This window comes from Rhamphochromis longiceps, linkage group LG4 (assembly GCF_057381845.1).
Source record: "Rhamphochromis longiceps isolate RC_006_pf linkage group LG4, R_longiceps_female_GT1.1, whole genome shotgun sequence".
NCBI lineage: Eukaryota > Metazoa > Chordata > Actinopteri > Cichliformes > Cichlidae > Rhamphochromis > Rhamphochromis longiceps.
This window is the reverse complement of record NC_140560.1, coordinates 35,875,489-35,897,028: the sequence shown is the minus strand read 5'-3', so window position 1 is coordinate 35,897,028 and position 21,540 is coordinate 35,875,489. Positions and strand designations below refer to the sequence as shown.

General features: G+C 41.2%; 1 protein-coding gene across 1 annotated transcript in view; it reads right to left on the bottom strand.

Annotated features, from left to right (window-relative positions):
• The window catches only part of grin2ca (glutamate receptor, ionotropic, N-methyl D-aspartate 2Ca), a 74,844-nt gene that overhangs the window by 44,701 nt on the left and 8,603 nt on the right, over positions 1–21,540 (bottom strand). Inside the window, exon 2 of the mRNA XM_085404749.1 lies at positions 9,054–9,495. Coding sequence (XP_085260875.1) covers positions 9,054–9,479 — 426 coding nt within the window. The 5' untranslated portion in view covers positions 9,480–9,495. The remainder of the gene's footprint in view (positions 1–9,053; positions 9,496–21,540) is intronic.

Here is a 21,540-nt window from a genome sequence, read left to right as displayed (position 1 = left end):
TGTCCTTTTTACCGCTGGCTGCTTTCTGTGACCGTTCAGGAGTCTGTCTGCTTCAGTCTAGACAGGTTATCCTCTTATTTCTGTGAGTTTTGACATGCAGGACTTGAAAAGTGGGCACAAGTGAGTTCCAAAAGTAGACACGGCAGAGTCTGGAAAAAAAAGAAGTGCTCTAGTTTTGAGAAAAGCCTCAGGCTCTTGTTCTTGCAAAGACAATCAGGGTTTTTTGGTCCTTTCTGTCATACATTTTGTACACTTTGTGCAGACGGTCTTGCTCGGAGGATGTGATCTGTCACACTACAGAATGGATGCTTCAAAGAGTACTTTGGATTTTAGGTCAGGATATTGAACTAAATGGATAATGAGAGAAAAGTTGAATTTATGCTCCCCTGTTCAGCGAAATTACATCAGACACGTTGAGAATGTGTAGCCACACTGTTGCCAAGTGCTTGTTCAAAGGGGGACGTTTGAATGTTTGGGTTTTCTCTCTATTATTATTAAAAATAAAACTGAATTAAATCCATCCATACATCCATCATCTGTTCATCCATCAAAAACATCAAGTCTCCTCACATAGGAGGTGTCCGGGGGGCATCTTGGTCAGATGCCCGAATGCTTTCAGATGCTCTTTTGATGGTGATGTAGTGGCTCCACCCTCAGCCTCTCTCAAATTACCCAGCTCCTCAGCCTCTCTCTTCGAGTAGATGACGAAATTAAGAACCTGACTTCTAACACTTGTATCTGCCATCTTGTTTTTTAGTCACTATTAGGGATGGGTACTGGTATCCGGTGCCATGATGGCACCAGTTCTGACTTAAACGGTAGTAACCAGACCGAAAAGCAGCGCACATTTCGGTGCTTTATTTCGGTGCTTTTTTTTCCTGAGCTGTGATACACTTTAGATTCTAGCCAATCATTTTACGTTTCCGAGGATAGTAGGCGGGGCCAGGTACGTACGTTCTTTTAGAGCAGAGCTACAGATTAAAAATGTCCAAGGCGAAGCGGTCAAAGTCTGGCTGTACTTCACAGCAAAAGATGCAAACTCAGCAGCCTGCAACAAGTGCTTTAAGCTGATACTGTGATGCTGTCAAAGGAGGTAACACCAAGAATCCGATGAAACACCTGGAGACGCATAGCGTTTTTTTTTTTTTTAAAGCCGAGAAATGCGCTGTATTTGATAGCTTGCTGCGAGACCTCACACCGAGCACATCTACTGCGGGTGTGGTGCCTGTTATCGGACCCGGAGTTAGCAACATCCCCCAAAAACCCGAAGAGGAGAGTCCTGGCCCCTAGCCCTGCCAGTGTAGCAGAAATGATGAGGATGATGATGCAGCAGCAGCCGTTCTTCTCTGCGTGAGTAGCTTAATGTTGTTCGTGTGTAATTTACGTTGAGTAGGCTAACCACGTTATTACATTAATGCATGTAAGGTGAACTAGCAAACATCATCATAGCTACATGCGGCTGTCTTCTTGTTTGATGGCAGATACTCCCTTCACCCTGGCCAAAAAGGCTAAAATGACCAAAGAAAAAGAGGGAAACAGCTGAACATGAGAGGTTTTTGGACAAAGTTTGTGTTTTTTCCATTGTTTAAGCACTGCTTCCAGCCAAGAGTGATAACATATATGCCCCATAGCTGCAGAAAAGGCTAACATTGTTATCTTTTTACAAAAAACAGCTGAACATGAGAGGTTTTTGGACCGATTTTGTGTTCTCCATTCTTTAAGCACCGGTTTGAGCACCGTTTAAGCACCGGCCTCGGATAAAACCTAAACGATACCCATCCCTAGTCATCCCTAGTCACTATCCACAAATGTAGAACGACCAGCTTCACATTCAGCTTCACGTTCAGCTTTACGTTCAGCTCTCTTCATCACAGCAGACTATACAGAATCCACGTTACTGAAGATGGTGGATCAATCCTTCCTGCCCTCACTTACAGATTAAACCCCCCAAAATACTTCTCTTACCGTTTTATGACAACGTCACTAAAATAAAAACTGCACCAAGAACTATTATTCATTTCCAACTAGAGTCATTTGGCTAGACTATGTTGTTTTTCTGGATATGATGACTCTGTGTCTGTGGCAGTTTAAGGATCTTTTCTAACAATGATAAGCGACTTTTGTTGTCACTGGTTGAACGAATAAAAGGTTGTGATCCACATTCAGCGTTGTAGCTGCAGCAGACGGCAGCAGGCATGAAGCATGCACCTCAACCAGCACAGAGAGTAACGCCACAAACACAGAAAGAATCCGTATCAGTTCAAGTCTACCCCTCGAGTTTGGAAACTCCGCCGCCTCCACTGCCAAACACAGTAACTCTTCCGAAACACAACAGGTGTTTGTCTACAGCTGACTCAAGCGGTTGTGAGTTTGTGTAATTGTGGCACTTTGATGTTGGAATAGTTTATTTCAAGTCTCTAGTGTATCAAATTAAATAAAAGCAAGTAGACCTGCTAATCTTGTCCTCTGTTTTCTTTCTTTGGAGTCTGATGGTTCTTGTACCTCTTGAAAGTTGATGCATTTGTTCCTTGTTTGACCAGCTTTACCAGGTGCGCGTTCTTCGGGCTTCCCAAACCTGTCGGTGATTTGTGTCAGCCGTGATTATTGATATTGATTTTATCCAGTGTTTAGACACTGAGGAGGCTCCTGGGAACTGATTGATCTAAAGCTTCCCTTGGTCATCTGATCCTGACGTGACTGCTAGCTGAATGAGTTCCAATACTATAATTACACGAAAAAGCAATATTCTTAATTGAGTCTTCGGCCCAGCATTAGTTTTTTAATGGCTGTTTGTGATAGGAATAGAAAATGAGGCGTATAATGGCACGTCAGCTCTGATGTTGCCAATCGACAAACAGAAATGTCCTGAGGATAGCAATCGGTTTATCACCTAATTTCATGCTGTCGCTTTCATAGGGCTCAAACTCTGTGCTTTCAGTGATATGTATGAAAAATGAATGAGCTCCATTGCCTTGTTGACTACCCTTGACAGCACCCCATAAATCAATTGGTGAATGGCATTCCTGATTAAGGGGAAACTCAAAGAAGGTTAGACCAAAATCATCTCTGTGCAGCTCGTTCATTACTGTTTGCACATTTTTACCTTTTCAGCGATCAAATATTAAAATGCTACTGAATAAAGCATAAATTATGGCACTTTTGCTGTCTAAAAACAGTGCTTTTTGGTGTTTTATTTGGTCTATAACAGTCTGACAGACAATTACAGATCATCTTCTTCTTCCTTCAGGTAATTTATAATCTTTATGACATATTTTATATCAGTCGCTCTAAAAGTTTTTGTTGTTTTTTTGAACTTCCAGCTTTGCTTTTATCTGTAAAACCTTTATTTATAATGTTGTCTGACTCTTTTCCCCTAGATTATAAAGTTCTCCACATTTTTGCATGTTATTATTTTATTAATCATTTACTTCGACTTCTTTTGGAGGATTTTAATGTTCAGAGCCGTTAACTTTTATCCCTTGAGAATATTTAGACGATTTAGGGTGCACTGCCTTGCCTGAGGATATTTTGAGAAATGGTCAGCAGGGACAGATTTAATGTTTCCTATCAACTGAGCTATAGCTACCCCACATCTCTAACCTCTGAGGCATGCATTAGTTTTAATTTAAAGAGACGTGGCAGTGCGGACTGAGAGGTTCACTTTAGAGCGGGATAAAATGCCACATTCACCTGTTGTCTGTTACGTTTTCCTTGTCCTTGCCACCAGAGAGATTATCAACACATGAGCCAGTCATTTATAAATTGATGCACAATTGAGTATCAATCTGTTTGCCACTTATCACAGCCCAGGTCACAGGTTCAGGCTGAAAAACCCAGACCTCCCTCTCCCCAGGCACCTCCTCCAGCTCATCTGTGGGAACACCGAGGCATTCCCAGCCCAGCTGAGAGATATAACCTCTCCAGCGTGTTGTGGGTCTTCCCTGGAACCTCTACCCAGTAGGTCCAGTCCCCCCTTTTCACCTGTTTGCTTTATGGGCGTATCTATTCATTATTCTGTCATTATATGGTTATAAAGATTTTTCTTCGGTGAATCTATAACGTGAACTTGCTCAGTTCTCTGCTGGGATGAGCTGAGATAGCGGTCAGCTGTAATGTGTGTATGCAGAGTAGAATTACAACTTTTGACTGAAATTAATTTTAACCTTATTTTGGGAAAAAATGTATCAATTTTATAAAATCAAATTAACTGATTACATGGATGTAGTTTTTCTTTTGTCTCAGTGACGACTGCAAAAGTTACGGATTTTATTTGATAGAGATTCAACACGCTGCCCAGATATCTGCCTGGAAGCAGTGCAAAGATGGATACGAGTGGACAGACGTGTATATAGAGTAAAGAAGGATTTTGTGATTACTCGTTTCTACAATAAGCACATTTTTCATTTGTGGGTTTGGTTTAATTTTCTACAAGTTATTAGCTTCTTAAAATGTTCACACAAACAAACTGGCCGACCTGAAATTTGAATGCGTTGAAGCAGCAACATTTTTTGTTTCATAACCGTTATTGGGGTCAGTTTGAAGGTCGCGTGTTCTTCTACTTGGAAGCAGGTGAAGTTTGAGAAGGTCTAAGCATGCTCCATGTTTTTTATGCTTTTGAAATGTTTAGTAATAACCAAAATCTTTGGTATTTGTGGTATGGATTAAGTACAAGTGGACCCAAGGCTGCGGGAAACTATTTGCATGCAAATAGCAAATCATGCAGGGCAGGCATGTGTGCATGTCACTCAGAGACCCGGTGCCTCAGTGGGTAGATTACGGTTGGTTTCCAGCTGGGACCATCCATATTAATAATGCATGCACTCACTGCTCTGAAAGGCAAGTATAATGGCTTCACTAAATGTCATAAATTAATGGTCCCAACTAATTGCTGATGAAAAGCAATCATTCATTTTCACACTAGCCTTTGTCAAAGAGCTTATTTCTTATTACATGTGTTTATTCTGTAATTTACTGTGATTGATTCGCTGTTTCTGTCCTCAGGTTTGAATGGTTAAAGTGTAAATGAGCAGCAGGAGGCATTAACTGCTGCATGACATCTCTTTTATTACCCTCGACGCCATGCGGAGGGCGAGATCACGCCGCATGTTTTCTGAAATGGATGTTGTTGACAGGGGAGCTGTCTACAGGCCGGTGTGAATGATGCAAATTACTGGAGTCTTGTTAGTGTCTCCTTGCTTATGGAAAGCCTCAAGAGTCAAATGGAAAAGGCCAATCTGGGGCTTTGAATGAAGAACCATATTCTTATCCAAAGCACTGAAAGAGTTCACTGATGCTGTAGGTGAAAAGATGAATTCAGTGCCGTGAGATTACTGCCTCAGGCTCGTGCTGTTAGATGCTGTGATGGTTAAAACCTCTTGTGCATCTTTCGTATTAGCATTTTTCCACTGATCTGATCGTTGCAAAGGATCACCATCATTTGTAAATAAAGAGACCAATTCTTTTTAACTGTAAAAGTAGCTTTAGCTTATTATTGTAGCTCATGGCTAAAAACACATCTCAAAATCCCCTGTGCTGAGACCTGGTAGGGGGTCAGTTTAGGCGTGGGAGGCCTGCAGTTTGCTGATGGAAACCTTGAAGATGATGATGAAGAAAAAGGCCTAAAAGCTGCTTACTCTTCAGACTAATGAAATGGGAAGATTTGAGTTTACTGAGAAATTGCTAATACTTAAAATAGCTTTAGGGCAGCAATGATACTTTTCACATTATTAAACACATTTTAACACTTTTAAAAGACTTTGATTGTACCTTAACTTAGATTTTACACTCACATCAGTGTGTTTGGTTTTAGATTTCATCTGAAGGAGTAAACAGGTCTTGAAAAGTCTAAAGGTGAATGTGAGGCAGGCTGATAGGGGTGCAGAGCATTTGTATGCTTGCATTAATCCTAGTAATAACAAACAAAACATCTTTTTAGCTTTGAAAAATAATAAATGCCTCTGATCTAATTTCGACTCCCCGAAAGCTGCTGACCAAACTCGTTGGTGTGGTAATATTTAATTAGAACTTAAATAGAGGTTTAAAATAAATCTTTAATGACATTTTAAATCCTTTTCTCATAGACTTTGATTGTATTTTATGTGGTACGGGCACAAATATATAACATTTGTTTAATATATTATAAAAAAGTGTATTAAAAGTCCATCTGACTGTGGGTTGAGAGAACATCTGGGAAGCAGCTAAATGGCGTTGAGGACGGCCACAAGTTTTTACGTGTGTGAAACATAAATAGCTGTGCAGCATGCATCATTCAAGAAACCAAGCATAATGTGCACCACCACCAAGTCGAGTCATCAAGTGAAAGAATCGTTTTTCAGGGCTTCAGACTGCGGCTGTTGACGTGTGATGCTATCCCAGCTCCGCCAAAGTGTTTCTTGTAGAAATGTCACCAGAGAAAAGATTATAGTCTCTGTTGCTGGTATTTGTGCTTGTTTAGATCGATCGTTGCAGCTAAACCAGCTTCAACTCAGATGTGGTTTAAATGCTCGTTTGAGCCACAAAAACTTGTCTCCTGTAGATTACCTCACCTCAGTGTAGCAGCATGTGGCACTAACATCGTGTAACACAACCTCGACATACAACATCTGCATGAAAATGTTCAAAAGAGTTGGAACTCTAGTTTTTCTTATTAATAAAATTAGAAGCTGCACTAAATGTTGACATAACAATAAATCATATCACTTCCTCTTGCAATAGATTATCAGCATGCTGGTGCCAGATGTTGTTAGTCTTATATAAACTGTTTCCTTCACCCATTTGACTTGGAGCCAGTACCTCATGATACACTTGGGTACCAAAATTCAGCGTCTTGCATTGAGGAAGGATGGCTCACATCTGGAAAGTTAATCAGGGAGCTAATATTAACTACAAGATAAAAACACACTGACACCACAGTACAGTGAAGAAATGCGCCAACCCTTTTCTCCTTCACTTGCACAGATTCGTGCAATGTAATGAGCATCTGAGACAGCGTGGTGGTGATACCAGCGTTATCATGGGCATCTTACTGGGAAATGGGCAGATGTATTGCATTGTTTTGCCAGTCAGAGCAGATGTCAGTCATTTGTACTGATTATTTATGCAGCATGAGTGCTCCAACAATAAATCAGCTGGCAAATCTGTGGGGCAAATGAAAGTCTGGATATTTTTGGTGTTGTTATTCACTCGTTTTCAAATAGCACAACTTCATCATTTGACATGATGGGTTTTGTTATGCAAAAATTATGTGTGAAGCATATCCGTTAGACTGTGGCTCAGATAGTGGAGTGGAATTATGATACATGGTTGATGCTTTGAAACTTGAACAAGACACTGAACCCAAAGTTGCTTCCAGCTGGAGCAACAGTAGAATGCTTTGAAGGCCGTAGATCAGGCAGTAAAGGTCCTATATGTGTATTAAAAACTGAGGATTTGAATAAAAGGTATATTCTTTGTATCTGACTTTGAAATAGTAACATTTTCTTCTCATGAATTGTGTGAAACAATAATGCAAATGTGCAATTTGGTCATTACTAATATCCATCGATTTTCTTTTTCTCTTCTTCTTTTTTGCTCGCTTTAAAGTGACGTATTATACGTCCTTCAGTGTTCATTAAGCTGATGTAATTAGCACTCGGATTCCTGTTTTTTTCCTAATGGCTTCTTTGTCATTATTTAACTGCTCTCAAGAAAATGAATCAGCACCTTAAGCTGAATTGTGATTGAAATGATTTCTCTTTTTGCTACGAGGACTATAATTACCACGAGTCACGCTGCAGACTCAAGTGATTAAGTAAATGTCTAAATACTGAATGAAGCTGTTATCTAACTTCAATAAGAGTAAGGAGTTCTTAATACCTGACAGACCAAAAGGAAAAACAGAAACTTTGTCCAGGAATGAGATTGACCCCAACAATTGATTTCATAGAGCACCTATCTCCTTTGTTTAATGAAATATTATTATAGTTGGTACCAGAGATGGTGTAATCTGATTACTTTTTTCAAGTAACGAGTAAAGAAAGGATTACTGTTGCAAAAATGGTAATTAGATTACCTTTACTTTCCCGTAGGAACGCTGCGTTACTGCGTTACTAAAACCGTGATTTTTTGCGAGAATGTCTCACGACAGTGACGGAAGCGAGTGCGAGGTTCGTGGCAACAGCTGTGTGCAGATCAACAATGGATCACATATCGAGTGCAGAGAGAGTATGAGCGTGCAGCGTCTAAAGTGTGGAAGTACTGACCTTACTTTGAGTTTGATTCCATAAAAAGTGACAAAAACATTAGTGTCCGCTGTGCGTGGGAAGAAAACTTCTTTTTACAGCGAAAAAAACCCCTAAACTTCCAACAAGCACCGAGTAGCTACGACGTGATGGGAAACTCACAGAGAAACTCGCGGATTCTTCCACTGACCGCGGCACACCTGCACCACTGTAAACCCCACTCCTGCTTTACAGGTGAAAATAGAGCAACAGGACCGCTGAGTCTTTGCCTTTATTTATTTTCTGCTGTGTTTTACTTGCATCTATTTGAAAGAGTGAGTGTAAACACAAAAAATATTTTATTTTATGTGCTGGAATGTGCAGAAAATAGGTTTAAATGTTAAACTAATTTCTTCCAGTCAGAGAATGTTGCATATAATTAAATTTTTGCTTGATGCATAAAGTTAAAAGATTAAAACTAATAAAACAAGTTTTAAAAAGAGACTTTTCCATTTGATTACATTTTGTATGATGGATTATGTAGAAAAAGTAGAATTGGGCTGAAAGATCTATCACTTTATCACCTCTTCAGGTTGTAAATCGTGTTTTTAAAAAGTAACTAAGTAATTATTTACTTTTGAAAATAAGTAATCAGTAAAGTAACGGGATTACTTTTTTGGGGAAGTAATCAGTAATTAGTTACTGATTACTTTTTTCAAGTAACTTGACCAACACTGGTTGGTACTGTGGTGTTGGTGTATTCTGGATAAAAAGAAAAACTGAAAGATCAGCGGCGGTGGAATAAAAACAAAGGCTTTTGTGTGTGTGAGGTGTAGTAATTGATGACGAGCTGACCTTGTGTGGCAGGACGACAGCAGAGCCTCCACTGATGCCCACGATTGGCACGGCCGTCTGAGTGGAAATGAAGTCCAAGATCTGCGCCACGGCCTCTGAGCCCACGTTGTCCTCGAACACCACGCCATGGACACGGTTGGTTGAGAGAGTGTCGCAGATGCGGGTTAGCAGCGCCCGAGGGTTAGTGTTGTTGACCAGTACAGTGATAGGGTTCACCTCCAAGGGAAGATCCATGAAGTTTTCCCGACTCAAACGCCCCTTGATCTCCGTCTGGTAGGCCGTGCCGCTGAACACCACCGCCACATTCACAGAGGGCGTGGGGATCCCGAACGGCCGGCCGGAACAGCCAGGGATGGCGCAGAATAGCAGCAGCAGCAGCGGCGGCCACCACGGGGAGTCGCTCCAGCAGCCTAGACGAACGCCCATCTCAGTCACCTACTGCCTGGTGGGGGGGATAGAAGAGATCGACATGTTAGACAGGAAGATCTTTTTGTGTTTGTTTTTACGTTTTGATAAATATAAATGACCTTCTGGCTTCATCTCGGCTCAGCGTGCCGGCCCGCTCGCTGTAATCAGACGTGTAAGAGCCCATTAACGGAGCCCAGAGCAGTATTTTTAGTGTTTGTCAGCGTGCAGCACGAGGCTGTGGCCAGGCTGTTGCGTCTTAGGATGGCAGCTGCCACCCTGCTGCTGTTGGATTCTGCGGTACAACCCAGCAGATGGTGTCCAGCGTTTAATGCAACAAATGGAGAACAAGAGGATTTATAATTTTTCTCTCGTGACATTACTTTTGATGCTATTACTTAATTTCTTTTTTAGCAGCCCAAGGCATTCAGGCTTAATCTGCTGCAGATCTGCATGCATAGTTTTGACGATCATGTGGCATCCACAGTGTCAGAATAATGTTCATTAGCATACGTTTCAACATATCAAAAGGAAAAAAACTTTATTCACAAATGCCTTTAATCCTCTGGTGATAAAATCCTTGCTCCTTGTGCAACACTGCCTCTCTAATGGACTGCAATGCAAGCACTAACTCTCAGCCGTACTATCTTAATTACTTCCAATTGTTGTGCTTTCTGCCCTCTGGAAGGTAATGCAGGAGAAATGCCATAGTTGGGACTCTGCGATGTCAAACCCTGTAATGTTAGTTTAACATTCACATTGTAAGCAGACAGCGGTTTGTGTTGAGCTGTCAGACAGAGTTAGGCTCGTTGTCAAATCTTTCACAGCAGTGTTTGTGGCCCTCGGGGAGTGCTGCACACTGGGCCCCTGTCACAGAGATCTGATCCACCATGTGATGGAATCCCAGTGGGGTGAATATATTGTAATCCCTTGGTAATCCCAACCAGGCGTCATGGCCTGCGGCTTGATTGTAGTGTATAAACTTATCAAGAGATTTGGCTAGTGCACGGAGCACGGTGCAGCTCTGTGCTGCGTTTTTCTCTCCGTTCTACATCCTGTGTCGGACCGAGCTGTGAGCTCCTCTGGAAAACACTGCAGAACAAGCATGCAGTGCATGACGGCCGGGCCGGTTCATCTCTAGAATACTTATGAAGGAATTGGGTTTTTTTGTCATGTTGCATGCACAGACTCCGAGAAAACACATCACGCATGCATGCGTGGGAAGCTGTTCGTGACGTGTCCTGCATGTGCAACTCGACTCTACATCCTGTTCAGTGACATCAGCCGTGTTTCAGCTGACAGCAGTAGAGACGTTTAGGCTTAATGTCGTGAGATTAACATTCATGGAAGAAATACGTGAAGACCTCCTGTATATTTAATGAAACCGTAAAACAGCTGAGGCGCATGAATGAAGGCTGAACGCTCAGGTGGTAAAAATGTCATTAAAGCAAAAATGGAGTCATCAGTAACTTTGTGACATGATTTTAATATATTTATTTATATTTTATATTGTATAACCACCACCGCAACAGCTATGGTTCAATTAATTAAGACAAAGCAACGCTTTTTTGAATCCGGTGATAAGGCAGGGAAACTTCTGGCCTATCAAGCCCGTGCCGAAGCAACCTCCAAACGAATTCCAAAGGTCAAGTCTGCCGCTGGTGACATAATATCGGACCCAGAGGGAATTGATGAAGTATTTGTTCGTTTCTATTCCAATCTGTACACGTCAAGCTCTCCACCTCTATCAGAAGAAACTCTCCAAATATACATTTTCCAAGAATAGATCTGACGAAGGGGTTAGGGGGACCGATTACTGTAGTAGAGGTACAAGAAGCCATTAAATCCTTAAACACAGGTAACTCTGCAGAATACTATAAAGCCAATTCTGATCTTATGGCACGTTGTTGAAAGATATGTATAATGAAGCCTTTTCAAAATGTCAATTACCCAAGACTTTGTCCGAAGCTACTATTTGTTTACTCTTGAAAAAAGACAAGGATCCTCTGTTGTGCAGTAGTTACGGACCAATTTCTCTTTTAAATATTGATTTTAAAATACTATCTAAAATTCTCGCACTTAGGCTACAACGTGTTGTGCCACAAATTATCGCCACTGATCAGATGGGTTCATGGCCGGCAGGCACTCATATGACAATTCAAGACGCCTCTTGAATATTATCCACACATCATGCAACTCAATTCCAGAGGTTGTGGTATCTCTTGACACGGAGAAAGCCTTCGACCGCGTCGAGTGGCGCTTCCTCCATGAGGTGATGGATAGGTTTGACTTAGGGTTGACTTTATTCTCTGGGTTAAGCTACTATATTCTTCGCCATCCACCTGTATTCGTACTAACAACAACTTGTCTTCGCCTTTTCCACTTGAGAGGGGCACTAGGCAAGGGTGCTCTCTCTCACCCTTCCTATTCGCCATTGCTATCGAGTCTCTTGCAATATGGCTGCGTTCAGAGGATAGATTTAAAGGCATTACGAGGTTCGGTGTAACCCACAAACTCTCCCTTTATGCAGACGACTTGCTCCTGTACATTTCTGACCCTCTAAACTCATTTCCGGTGCTTTTTAACATACTGGACCAATATGGTACACTGTCAGGATATAAGCTCAATTATCAAAAAACCGAGTTGCAACCCCTCAACTCCCTGGCCAGAGCTCTTCCCCACTCAATAGTGCCCTTTAAGTGGACAGAAACTGGATTTAGATATCTGGGGGGTTTTATTTCCTCTTCTATACCTAAAATGATGAGGGAGAATTTTCTGTCCCTACTAGACAATGTTGGGAAAGGTTGTGACCGTTGGACTTCACTACCATTGTCAGTGGCAGGGAGAGTTAACCTGATAAAGATGAATGTCCTCCCCAAATTCTTGTATCTTTTTCAACATGTCCCAGTTCTTCTTACTAAAGCATTCTTCGACAAGTTAGAAAAGACTCTGTCACATTTCATATGGGGAGGGAAACAAGCTAGAATTCGCAAGTCTATTCTTCAGTCCTCTAAAGCTGACGGTGGTCTTGGTCTGCCCAATTTTAGACACTACTATTGGGCAGCTAACATACACAAACTTTTGCATTGGGTTCGCAACGACCCCCCTGTACCAGCCTGGGTACAAATGGAAACTGCATCTAGTATTATCATCAATACTCAGCTCACCACTCCCTTTCTCTCCAACCCTTGTTGGGGATAATCGAATAATTGGCGACAGTTCAGAAAATACTTCGGGCTACTTGGACCTTTGCTAACACCTTTATTAAAAAGATTGTAATTTTGCACCTTCAAACATTGATGCGGCCTTTGGCAGTTGGAAAGATAAAGGTCTTAGGACTGTTAAGGACTTGTACAGTCAGGACACCTTTCTATCTTTTGCTGACCTATCGTCTAAATATGACCTGCCTAATATCAATTTTTTTCGTTATCTTCAGACTAGAGATTTTGTAAAAACGTAGTTCCCTCACTTTCCCAATCGGCCTCCAGAAACAAATCTGGATATCATCCTGCAGACGAACCCTCATCAAAACAGACTGATATCAGCCTTGTATAAAATACTAGATACGTCGGTCCCCAAATCCATTTCTCATACTAAGCTGAGATGGAAGAGCTACAGACAACCCTGCCAGAACAGCAGTGGGATTCTGCTTTGAAACTGATTCACTCGTCCTCAATTTGTGCCCGTCATGCTTTGATTCAGTGCAAGGTGGTCTATAAAGTACATTATACAAACGCAAAATTATCTAAAATCTATCCAACCATTAGTGATGCCTGTAGCAGATGCAGACTATCACCTGCCAACCATTTCCACATGTTTTGGTCTTGTTCGAAACTGAGTGCATTTTGGAGGAATATATTCAACACACTTAGCCAAGCACATGGCCAGACTGTCCCTCCTAACCCGCTCTCCGCAATTTTTGGCATTCCTCCCGACTTGATCTGGCCCCCTCAAACAGGCCCTAGCCTTTACCACTTTACTAGCTCGGAGGCTTATTCTGTTGAAGTGGAAGCTTCCCCACCCCCCAACTCATGATTATTGGGTGAGAGATGTACTCTTTAACTTAAAGTTGGAAAAACTTCGATTCTCTCTAAAAGAATAAAGAAATAGGAAATTTAACAAAATCTGGAAATCATTTCTCTTACTAGTGGACACCATCACTTTACTTCCTGAGTCTGAAGTGAACTGAGTGAAGCTACATTATAAAGTTTGGATTTTTTTTTTAATCTCATTTTTACTTTATTTATTTGTTTATCCTTTTGTTTTGTTTGGTCCCTTTTTTGTTGTTGTTTGTTTGGGTTATGCTTGTTATGTGTATAAGTCTTGAGATGTTTTTTTTGTGTGTGTGGGCAGAGACTGGCTCTCTGTGCTGTCTTGTCTAGTGTGGACCTGGTAGGGGGAGAATTCAGGATGGGGGGTACAATGGACATACAACTGTTCTGAAATCAAGATTGACTTTGCTGTTGCTAACTTTGTTGCTAACGTTATCGTTGAAATCAGTAAAACAAAGTTGGAATATATTTTTTATTGTATTTTGAGATCCATGGAGGCTATCGTATCTCAGTTTCTATTTACCGTTCAGATCTGGAGGAAACAGCCTTCAAAGATTCATGATGCAGATACATTACAGCTTGTGACCGTACGTTTGCTGGGTGCCGACCCCCGAACCTCTAAAGCCAGCCGAATCCTTAAACTGCACTGGTACATAAAGGAAAGAGGATTTTCATCTGTCCTTTGGCTAAATCCTCTCAAACCGCTCCTGTGTATACAGGCTCCACTCAGATGTTGAGGATCAAAAGTCACCGTGGACATCCATTGGTCGTAGAGGTTTTAGATTTATTACAAAACAGAGACAATTTCGGCTCCGAAGCAGTCACAAGGTACATACTGTAGTTTGAGCCATGAGCCGGAGACAGGTTGCCTTTTGCGTCATGATGCTGCTGCAAACTGGATTCAGAATGAGTCATACTGTACTTGGTGCCCCACAGAGTGCAACCAGTCACTGCCCAGTTATACTTGATTACGTCTGCATGTAAGCTTCTTATGAAAGTACTCCATTGTTATCTAATAACATTTAAATATTTCAGCAGAAAACGAGCTGGTTCTTTTGTCAGCATGGAGTTCATTTATTATTAGCTTATGTAATATTGATTTGAAAGATCTTTCATAATTAAAAAATGTCTGAATGAACAGGTCATTGAGAAGAACTCACTGAGTTTCAGCATGGTACTGTGATATGATAGCACTACTGCAACAAGTCAGGTCAGTGACACAGAGTGCTGAGGTGTGTTAGTGCATTTAAATGGCCAACGCTCGGCTGGCAAAGAGTTCTAAAACGCCTTCAGGCATTAACATCAGCATACAAACTGTGTGCTGGGAGCTTCATGGCATCAGGTTTCCATGCCTGAACATGTGGAGGTGGCCTCGTACTTTGTGGATAGCTCTGTAGTAAATAAATTTGGGTGGTAGATGATGATTGGCCCACTAAAGACATCTGCAGTGTTATGATTCAGAAAAAAGAAGAGCTGAAATCCTGCAGCTGTAATGGGAAACATGTTGCTTTCTAAACTACAGTGATGGGCTCCTCAGTTTCTAATGCGTTGCTTGCAAGTTGCATAAATATGTGAGATAACTTGTCCCAACTTTAAATTTGCGTTAAAAAAAGGGAAACCTTTTCCTTTTCAGTGTTTTACATGTTGTCTTTGTACTGTGAGATTAAATAAATAAAGTAGACCACAGTATGTTTAACCTATATAGAGTATAACAACATGGAGCGCTGCATGCTGTACATATGGTACAGACGGCACATTAACGGTTATTCCATACCCACATGAAGAACCCGAACTTTTCCCTGTTAATTGCAAACTTTCTTCAGCAAGAATGCAAGAAGTCAGATATTTAAGGTTACACGTAGAGATGATGGTTTGGGAGGTTAGTCCCCATTACAGGATTAATGCAAGCACACACACTCCTCTGTCCTATTTATTTCTTACTGCCTCTCTTGGAAAGCTGTCGCCAAAGTCCGTTCTTGTCAAAGGGATTATGGAAAAGCAACGTGACTTAAATAAGTTGCTTCAGAGCAGCACATACCAGCCACTTTCCTGTTTCCTCTTCTTTTGACGGCTGAACTGTGTAAACAGGCCACCGCTGAGAATTATCTAACATCTGATGAGAGATTAGATTTTAAAAAGCGGACGAGAGACCGAACTTTCAAAGTTAAACGGTGCCGATCGGCAGTATCGTCCCACCAATCGACAGTGTTCGTATTCTCTGTCCTCAGTTAGTTAGAGTTTGACTAACAAACATTTAAGATGTGCTTATCCCCCTCTAGTGGGTGACATACGGAGGAAGCAGTGTCTTTACTGAACGAGCTGAGAAATGCAGACTGATTAAAAATAGCTGCTGGGGCTCTATCGTACAACGACGTTATTTATTTTTAGTCTGTTGTGCTTCCACACTGCTGACACTTGGACATTTTGTTAAGTTGAACAGGTAAATAATGCAAACATCCACATCTGCATGTTCAGCTCATACACATGTTATCTGCTCCCAGAAATTGAATATTGCTGATAAGGCAAATTGGATTTTCTGCACACGGCGACACATACACAGACTCAGTGATGAGAATGTGAGTACATCTGGTTCATGCATATTGAAGTCTTGTACAGTGCGGTTTATTTCCCCTTCTAATGCAGTGTATGTTTCCTTCACCTTTTTCAGCACTGTCTCAACCAAAAGCAGCAGTTTATTTTCACATTTTTAAAAAATATCATTTTGTCATATTGGAGGGAACCTGTTTTGTTCATTTCCAGGTCCAGATTTTTATTGTTGGACTCTAAGTAATCCTTAATTTTCTTATGAGGGGGGTGGAAGCTTCAACAAGCACCTCTGGCATCTCCCTTCCTCTCCTTTTGACCCAGCTTTCTTCTGATTGGCTGCTCCTTGCAAACAAAGAGCTTGAACAGCTGGTGGGTGGGGCATCTCACAGCCAAAGAATGACCACATGAGGAGATCCCCCATCTGTGGCAACATGCAAAGACACAAGTAAAAAAGAAGCTGTCTGAAACCGAGTGTTTAGAGCAGCCTGAAGCCTGACCCTTTGGGATTATTTATGCATACACTGACCTCATTATTTGGAAATTTGGCCTTGTTTAATATGAGCATCCACCACTGTATCAGTACACATGACAGAAAATGAGGATTAGCGCAATCAGTGCCCTTTAATTACTTTTGCAACAGCCGTCCTGCCCCACAGTGCGCATTGAAATCTCATCCATTCTTCCAAAGTTGTCCACTCTCTGTTTTCTCTGATATAGACCATATGAGTGATGAAACCACATGAAAGAAAACAACCTGCCATTTATCGATGAGATGCTGCAAAGGTCCTCCAAGTGATTCCTGATCCAGCTCATTAACGTGAAGCTGCAGCAGTAAATACATCTGGGTGAGAAGTGTGGTGCAGTGTTTAATGACTCCCTTTATATTCTGGGCACGACACCCCTGCTGCAGCTGTTTAACAATGTGCACCTGTCCCGTCTCCTGCTACTTAATCAATACACTCATCCATGGATCCGCAGCCTGCTGCGTCTGTGTTTCACCTGCTGATAACAGTCCAGCAGCTTCCTCTTGATCCAGCGCTGTCAGAACTCCATGATCAAGCAGATCTATGACTTTTATGGGACTCGTATGAACGTTAGGGCTTCCCTATCGTTGCACCGGGTAGGCAAACACTACTTAAATTAGCTCTATTGTTCCTCTTGTGACCAGTTCTTCCCAAAATAGTGAAATACACCATCTTTAGCAAAGAAAGAAAGACGTCCACTAGGTTTGTAGGAACATAATTAGCTTTTTAGTAAAATAAATAAAATAAATCTCTGAGCTCAGTTTGACACGGCAGAGGCAGAACTTCTTACTGAATCACTTTATCACAGTATCACTTTATAGATGAAATCAAATCAGTGGTATATCCTGGGTGTGATCAGTGAACGCCAATCCACCAAATCAAAAATAATGAGCTAATTAATGGGACTTTTTAGTGAAACTAAGAGATGTAGGTACTCCAAATCAAGACTTTTTATAGGTAACCAGATAGCATCTATTCATTCATATATATATATATATATATATATATATATATATATATAATAATTTTAGAGGTAAATAAATAACTTTTACTTTGAAGGTTTTTTTTTCTCATTTTTTAACCTTTGGAAAGTTTGACTACCCCGTTAGTTGGCGAGCGTTTGCAGACAAATTGGAATCTTTCATGGAAACTACGACAACTCACAGGGAGGTTTTTAGTGCAGCACCATCACCCAGCAACTGCTCGCTAACCGGTCAGGAAATTCACATCTTTATTTCATCTTTGGCTTTAACTGTTTAAATTTAAGTATTACTGTACAGGAATAGAGCGTTCCCAGTTTATTGGATGTACCTTAGCTTGCTAATCTTGTTGGGGACTGTAGGAACATTTTTCTCTCCAGAACTACGAAAACAAAATCTTCAAAAAACTTCAGAAATGTTGGAAGTGTGTCGCAGCTTTTGAGCTTTCTGTTTTTCTCAGTTTGGTCTACGTCACTGCTCGCTGTGGGTATCCTGCAGACAGGATCAGTGCTTTCCAGGCTTGAAAGAGGTTTCTTTAATAGAATTTAATAAATGCAACCACCCAGCAAACACAAGCCACAGTTTGACCTTCTCTGTTACAAAGAGTCAGGATTCATTTACCACCAGATGATTACACCTGTATGAATATGTTGAACTAATCTCTGATTAAAAAATACAGCCACGCTAATCTCTTTAAATCTGCACCCATTTAACTAATCTGTAGAATCATCATCCTCATAAGTGCGGGGTGAGGTGAGAGGCAAAAAAAGGAAAAACATCGGCATCTAAAAATATCCACGGTATGACATAGTTGGCGCGTGTCCGCGTTTTTTGGTTGGAGCCCAAATGAAAAGTGTTTTTGTAAACATTTCCTATACAGGCTGTACTGCAGTCAGACGTTCTACAGCGCGAGCTTTGCTAAATGTGATCAATCCTCGATATCTTCTGACTGATCTCAAATAAACTAAATATCTGGAGCCAGATCTCTGGATATATCTGTGACCCAGGACAGCCTACCACTAAGACCGCTGTGCAGGTCCTGACCGAACCTTTGAATCAGACTATTAAGGTTTCCTATCCCTTTCTGATCTGTGTACTTTTACACAGAATACAGAAAAGCTAAGACAGACAGAGTCTGTGCCAAATCCTGTCCTCAGTTTGTAGTTTCTCTCTGACTGTTGGCTGCTCTAAGCTGCTCCAGTTAAACAGCTTATATCATTAATTATAGGCCACTGAAAAACCACAGCATGGCAGCAAATACACTGTTAGCTCTGTTAGAGTTGTATTCAAATACATTAAGACAATAACTGCTCTTTGTTTCCGTGGGACCGAGTCTGGCACGGCTCCACATCGTCTGGCGCTTGAGTTAATTAACAAAGCAACACCAGTTCCTCAGCTGCAGTTTACCAGATAACAAATATTAGACTATGCTGTATTCAGCTGTTCTACACTTTTTTACTCATGTATTCAAATAATGATGAGATTCAGATAAATGTAATTGATGATCTTCTGCATCTGACCTGCCGAGGTACAATAACTCTGGTACAATGCGTTGAATGTTTATTGTACGTGGTCCTTTTTCAAAATTGACCTCGAAGTAGAGCTTGGCAGTGGTTCGCTTGTTCACAGTGTCCACAATTATATTTATAGTCCGTTCTAATAATGGGTGAGATTTTATAATAAATAAACTTTATAAAGTTTATTTATTATAAAATCGAGTAGGTCACCAATTGTTTAACAGCATGTTTGAGTTTTGCAGGCCACTCGAAGCAGCTTAAACTGCAAACCACATATTTGCTGCCAGTAGACTGAACCATGTTTGTGACTGATCATATAGCAGCACTGTTGTGCCTTATATGTGAATGCAGTCAGTGGTCACTTTATTGTCCCCAGTGGGAAATTAAGTTGCAGTATGTCCACACATCAAACAACACCAAAAGAAAGAGAACATGGTTTAGTGTTATCAAGCACGATGATAGCAGCAGGTATAAACTGCACTTTATACCGACAACCTGAAGGAAGCAGCTGAAAGTCGTTTAAGAGAGGATGACAGAGGTCGCCTTCCTCAGCACCTGCCTGTTATAAAAGTCCGCAAGCTGGACCTGAGACCTCCCTGAAGTCTTACCAGCCACTTTAACAAGGTTACCAAGTCTGATCTTATTGGACTCTGTGGTGGGGCGTGGTCGGCGGTGCACGAGCAGGAGTGGGAATCCTCCCAGACTGTCGGTCGGTCTGACCAGCAAGCCTGAGGTCGGCGTGCTGGTCAGACTGGCCTCACCTCCACCACAGGCCTGAGCCGGAGCTCACGACTCCGTCTGTGGTGCTGTGTCCATGGGCGACCACCTGAACTTGCACCTCCCTGTTGCTGAGCGACCGATCTTTAGGCTTGTTGTGACCTAAAGGTCTAGGACTAATAATAATAATATATGTTTATTCAGTGAGACCTTTCTGTGAACCTTTATCTTCAAATAAACATGATGTAAAATTGCACACGTTATGACACTAAAGCCGAAGCTGAATTTAAATAGCATAAACAACAAGTACATTTATGCAACTAACCTTGGAAATATCAAATTAATTATTGTGCAAAAACGGGCTGTAACTGCTCGCTGCCCTCAAGCTGCACAATTTGTGTTCATCCTAGCGTGCAGGAAACATCTTTTTGGCCCTTGTTTGGTTTTTCAGTCTCCTCGAGTGTGTTTGTTAAATCTCTTGTCTTTTTTCATCCTTTCTAATCGTGCTTATTTAATTTGGTTCTCTTTAGGCTCGTTTGTTTAGAAGATCAATCGTGAAGCTCTCATTAAGTTCGACACCTGTGCCTCTGATGTTGTTTAAGATTAAACGATGGGAAACGACAGATTAATGCTAAAATCAGTGGATTGTTTGATATTAATCAGAACTTTGACTTGTGCCACAAAGATTAAGATTCACGGCCTCTCAGTTTCACTGAAGCTTCACTGAAGCATGTGCGTAACTGGCCACCTTTATGGAACAGTGAAAAGAAATGTGTAGATAAAGCAATGGAGGCGACTGAGAATAAATGAAAGACAAAACCGGTTAACAAAGGAACTGTGGATGTTTGAATTACCATATCTCCTGAGGCAGGTGCTCGTCACTGCAGGGACTCTGACTGCAAATGCCACATCAGCAGTGACGAAGTGTTAGACATCTGACAAAATGGCCTGAAAACAGCCATCTTCACCTGCTGTGACTGCTTTATGCAAACATAATTTGATAAAGTGGAGTTTTTCTGTTGGATCATGCTGGACTTGTTTATGTCGAGTGTAATAACGCAGATAGCTGCTGTGCTGCCGATTGACCCCCAACAAGCCAATCTGCAGTTAGCCAGTGATGATGCTGTGACGTTTGTGGATCACAGTCATAAGGCTGTGAATATTTCTGTATTTATTATTTTAGTAAATACATAGATGAGGATCTTATCTGTATTTTGTTTTGATCAGTATATTGATAACAAGAATCAGAACAGAATTTGTTCAGTGTTCTCGTGGAGGACTCAGAACCTGCAGTGATGTGCAACTCCAAAAACGAAAGGGCTTAAAATCAACATTTTAACTCTTTTTTTTCTTTAAAGTTTGTTTTTTATTATTGCTGTTGTTGGTGGGAGGAGCTTTGTGGTGCATGCTGGGCAGAAACTGCACCACCTGCTTACTCGATGCTCGTAATCATATGATTCAAAAATTAATTTAATGCACCAATTAACCCACAAATGACCCTGTTTAGCAGAGCATGCAATCATTTGTGAAACATATACAGTGTTTAACATTCATCATAGCGTATTTACAAAATAGGATATCAGCTGTTAGAGGCTGCATCTCTGCATTCATGAGCAAATAGGTGATGAAAATACAACACAGACGCACCAAAATTAAGAGAGCATCTCAGTTATCATTCATCTATTTGCTTCTGGGGTTTAAAATCCATGTTACAGGTGTTTTCCCCTCCAAGTAACTGCCCAGAG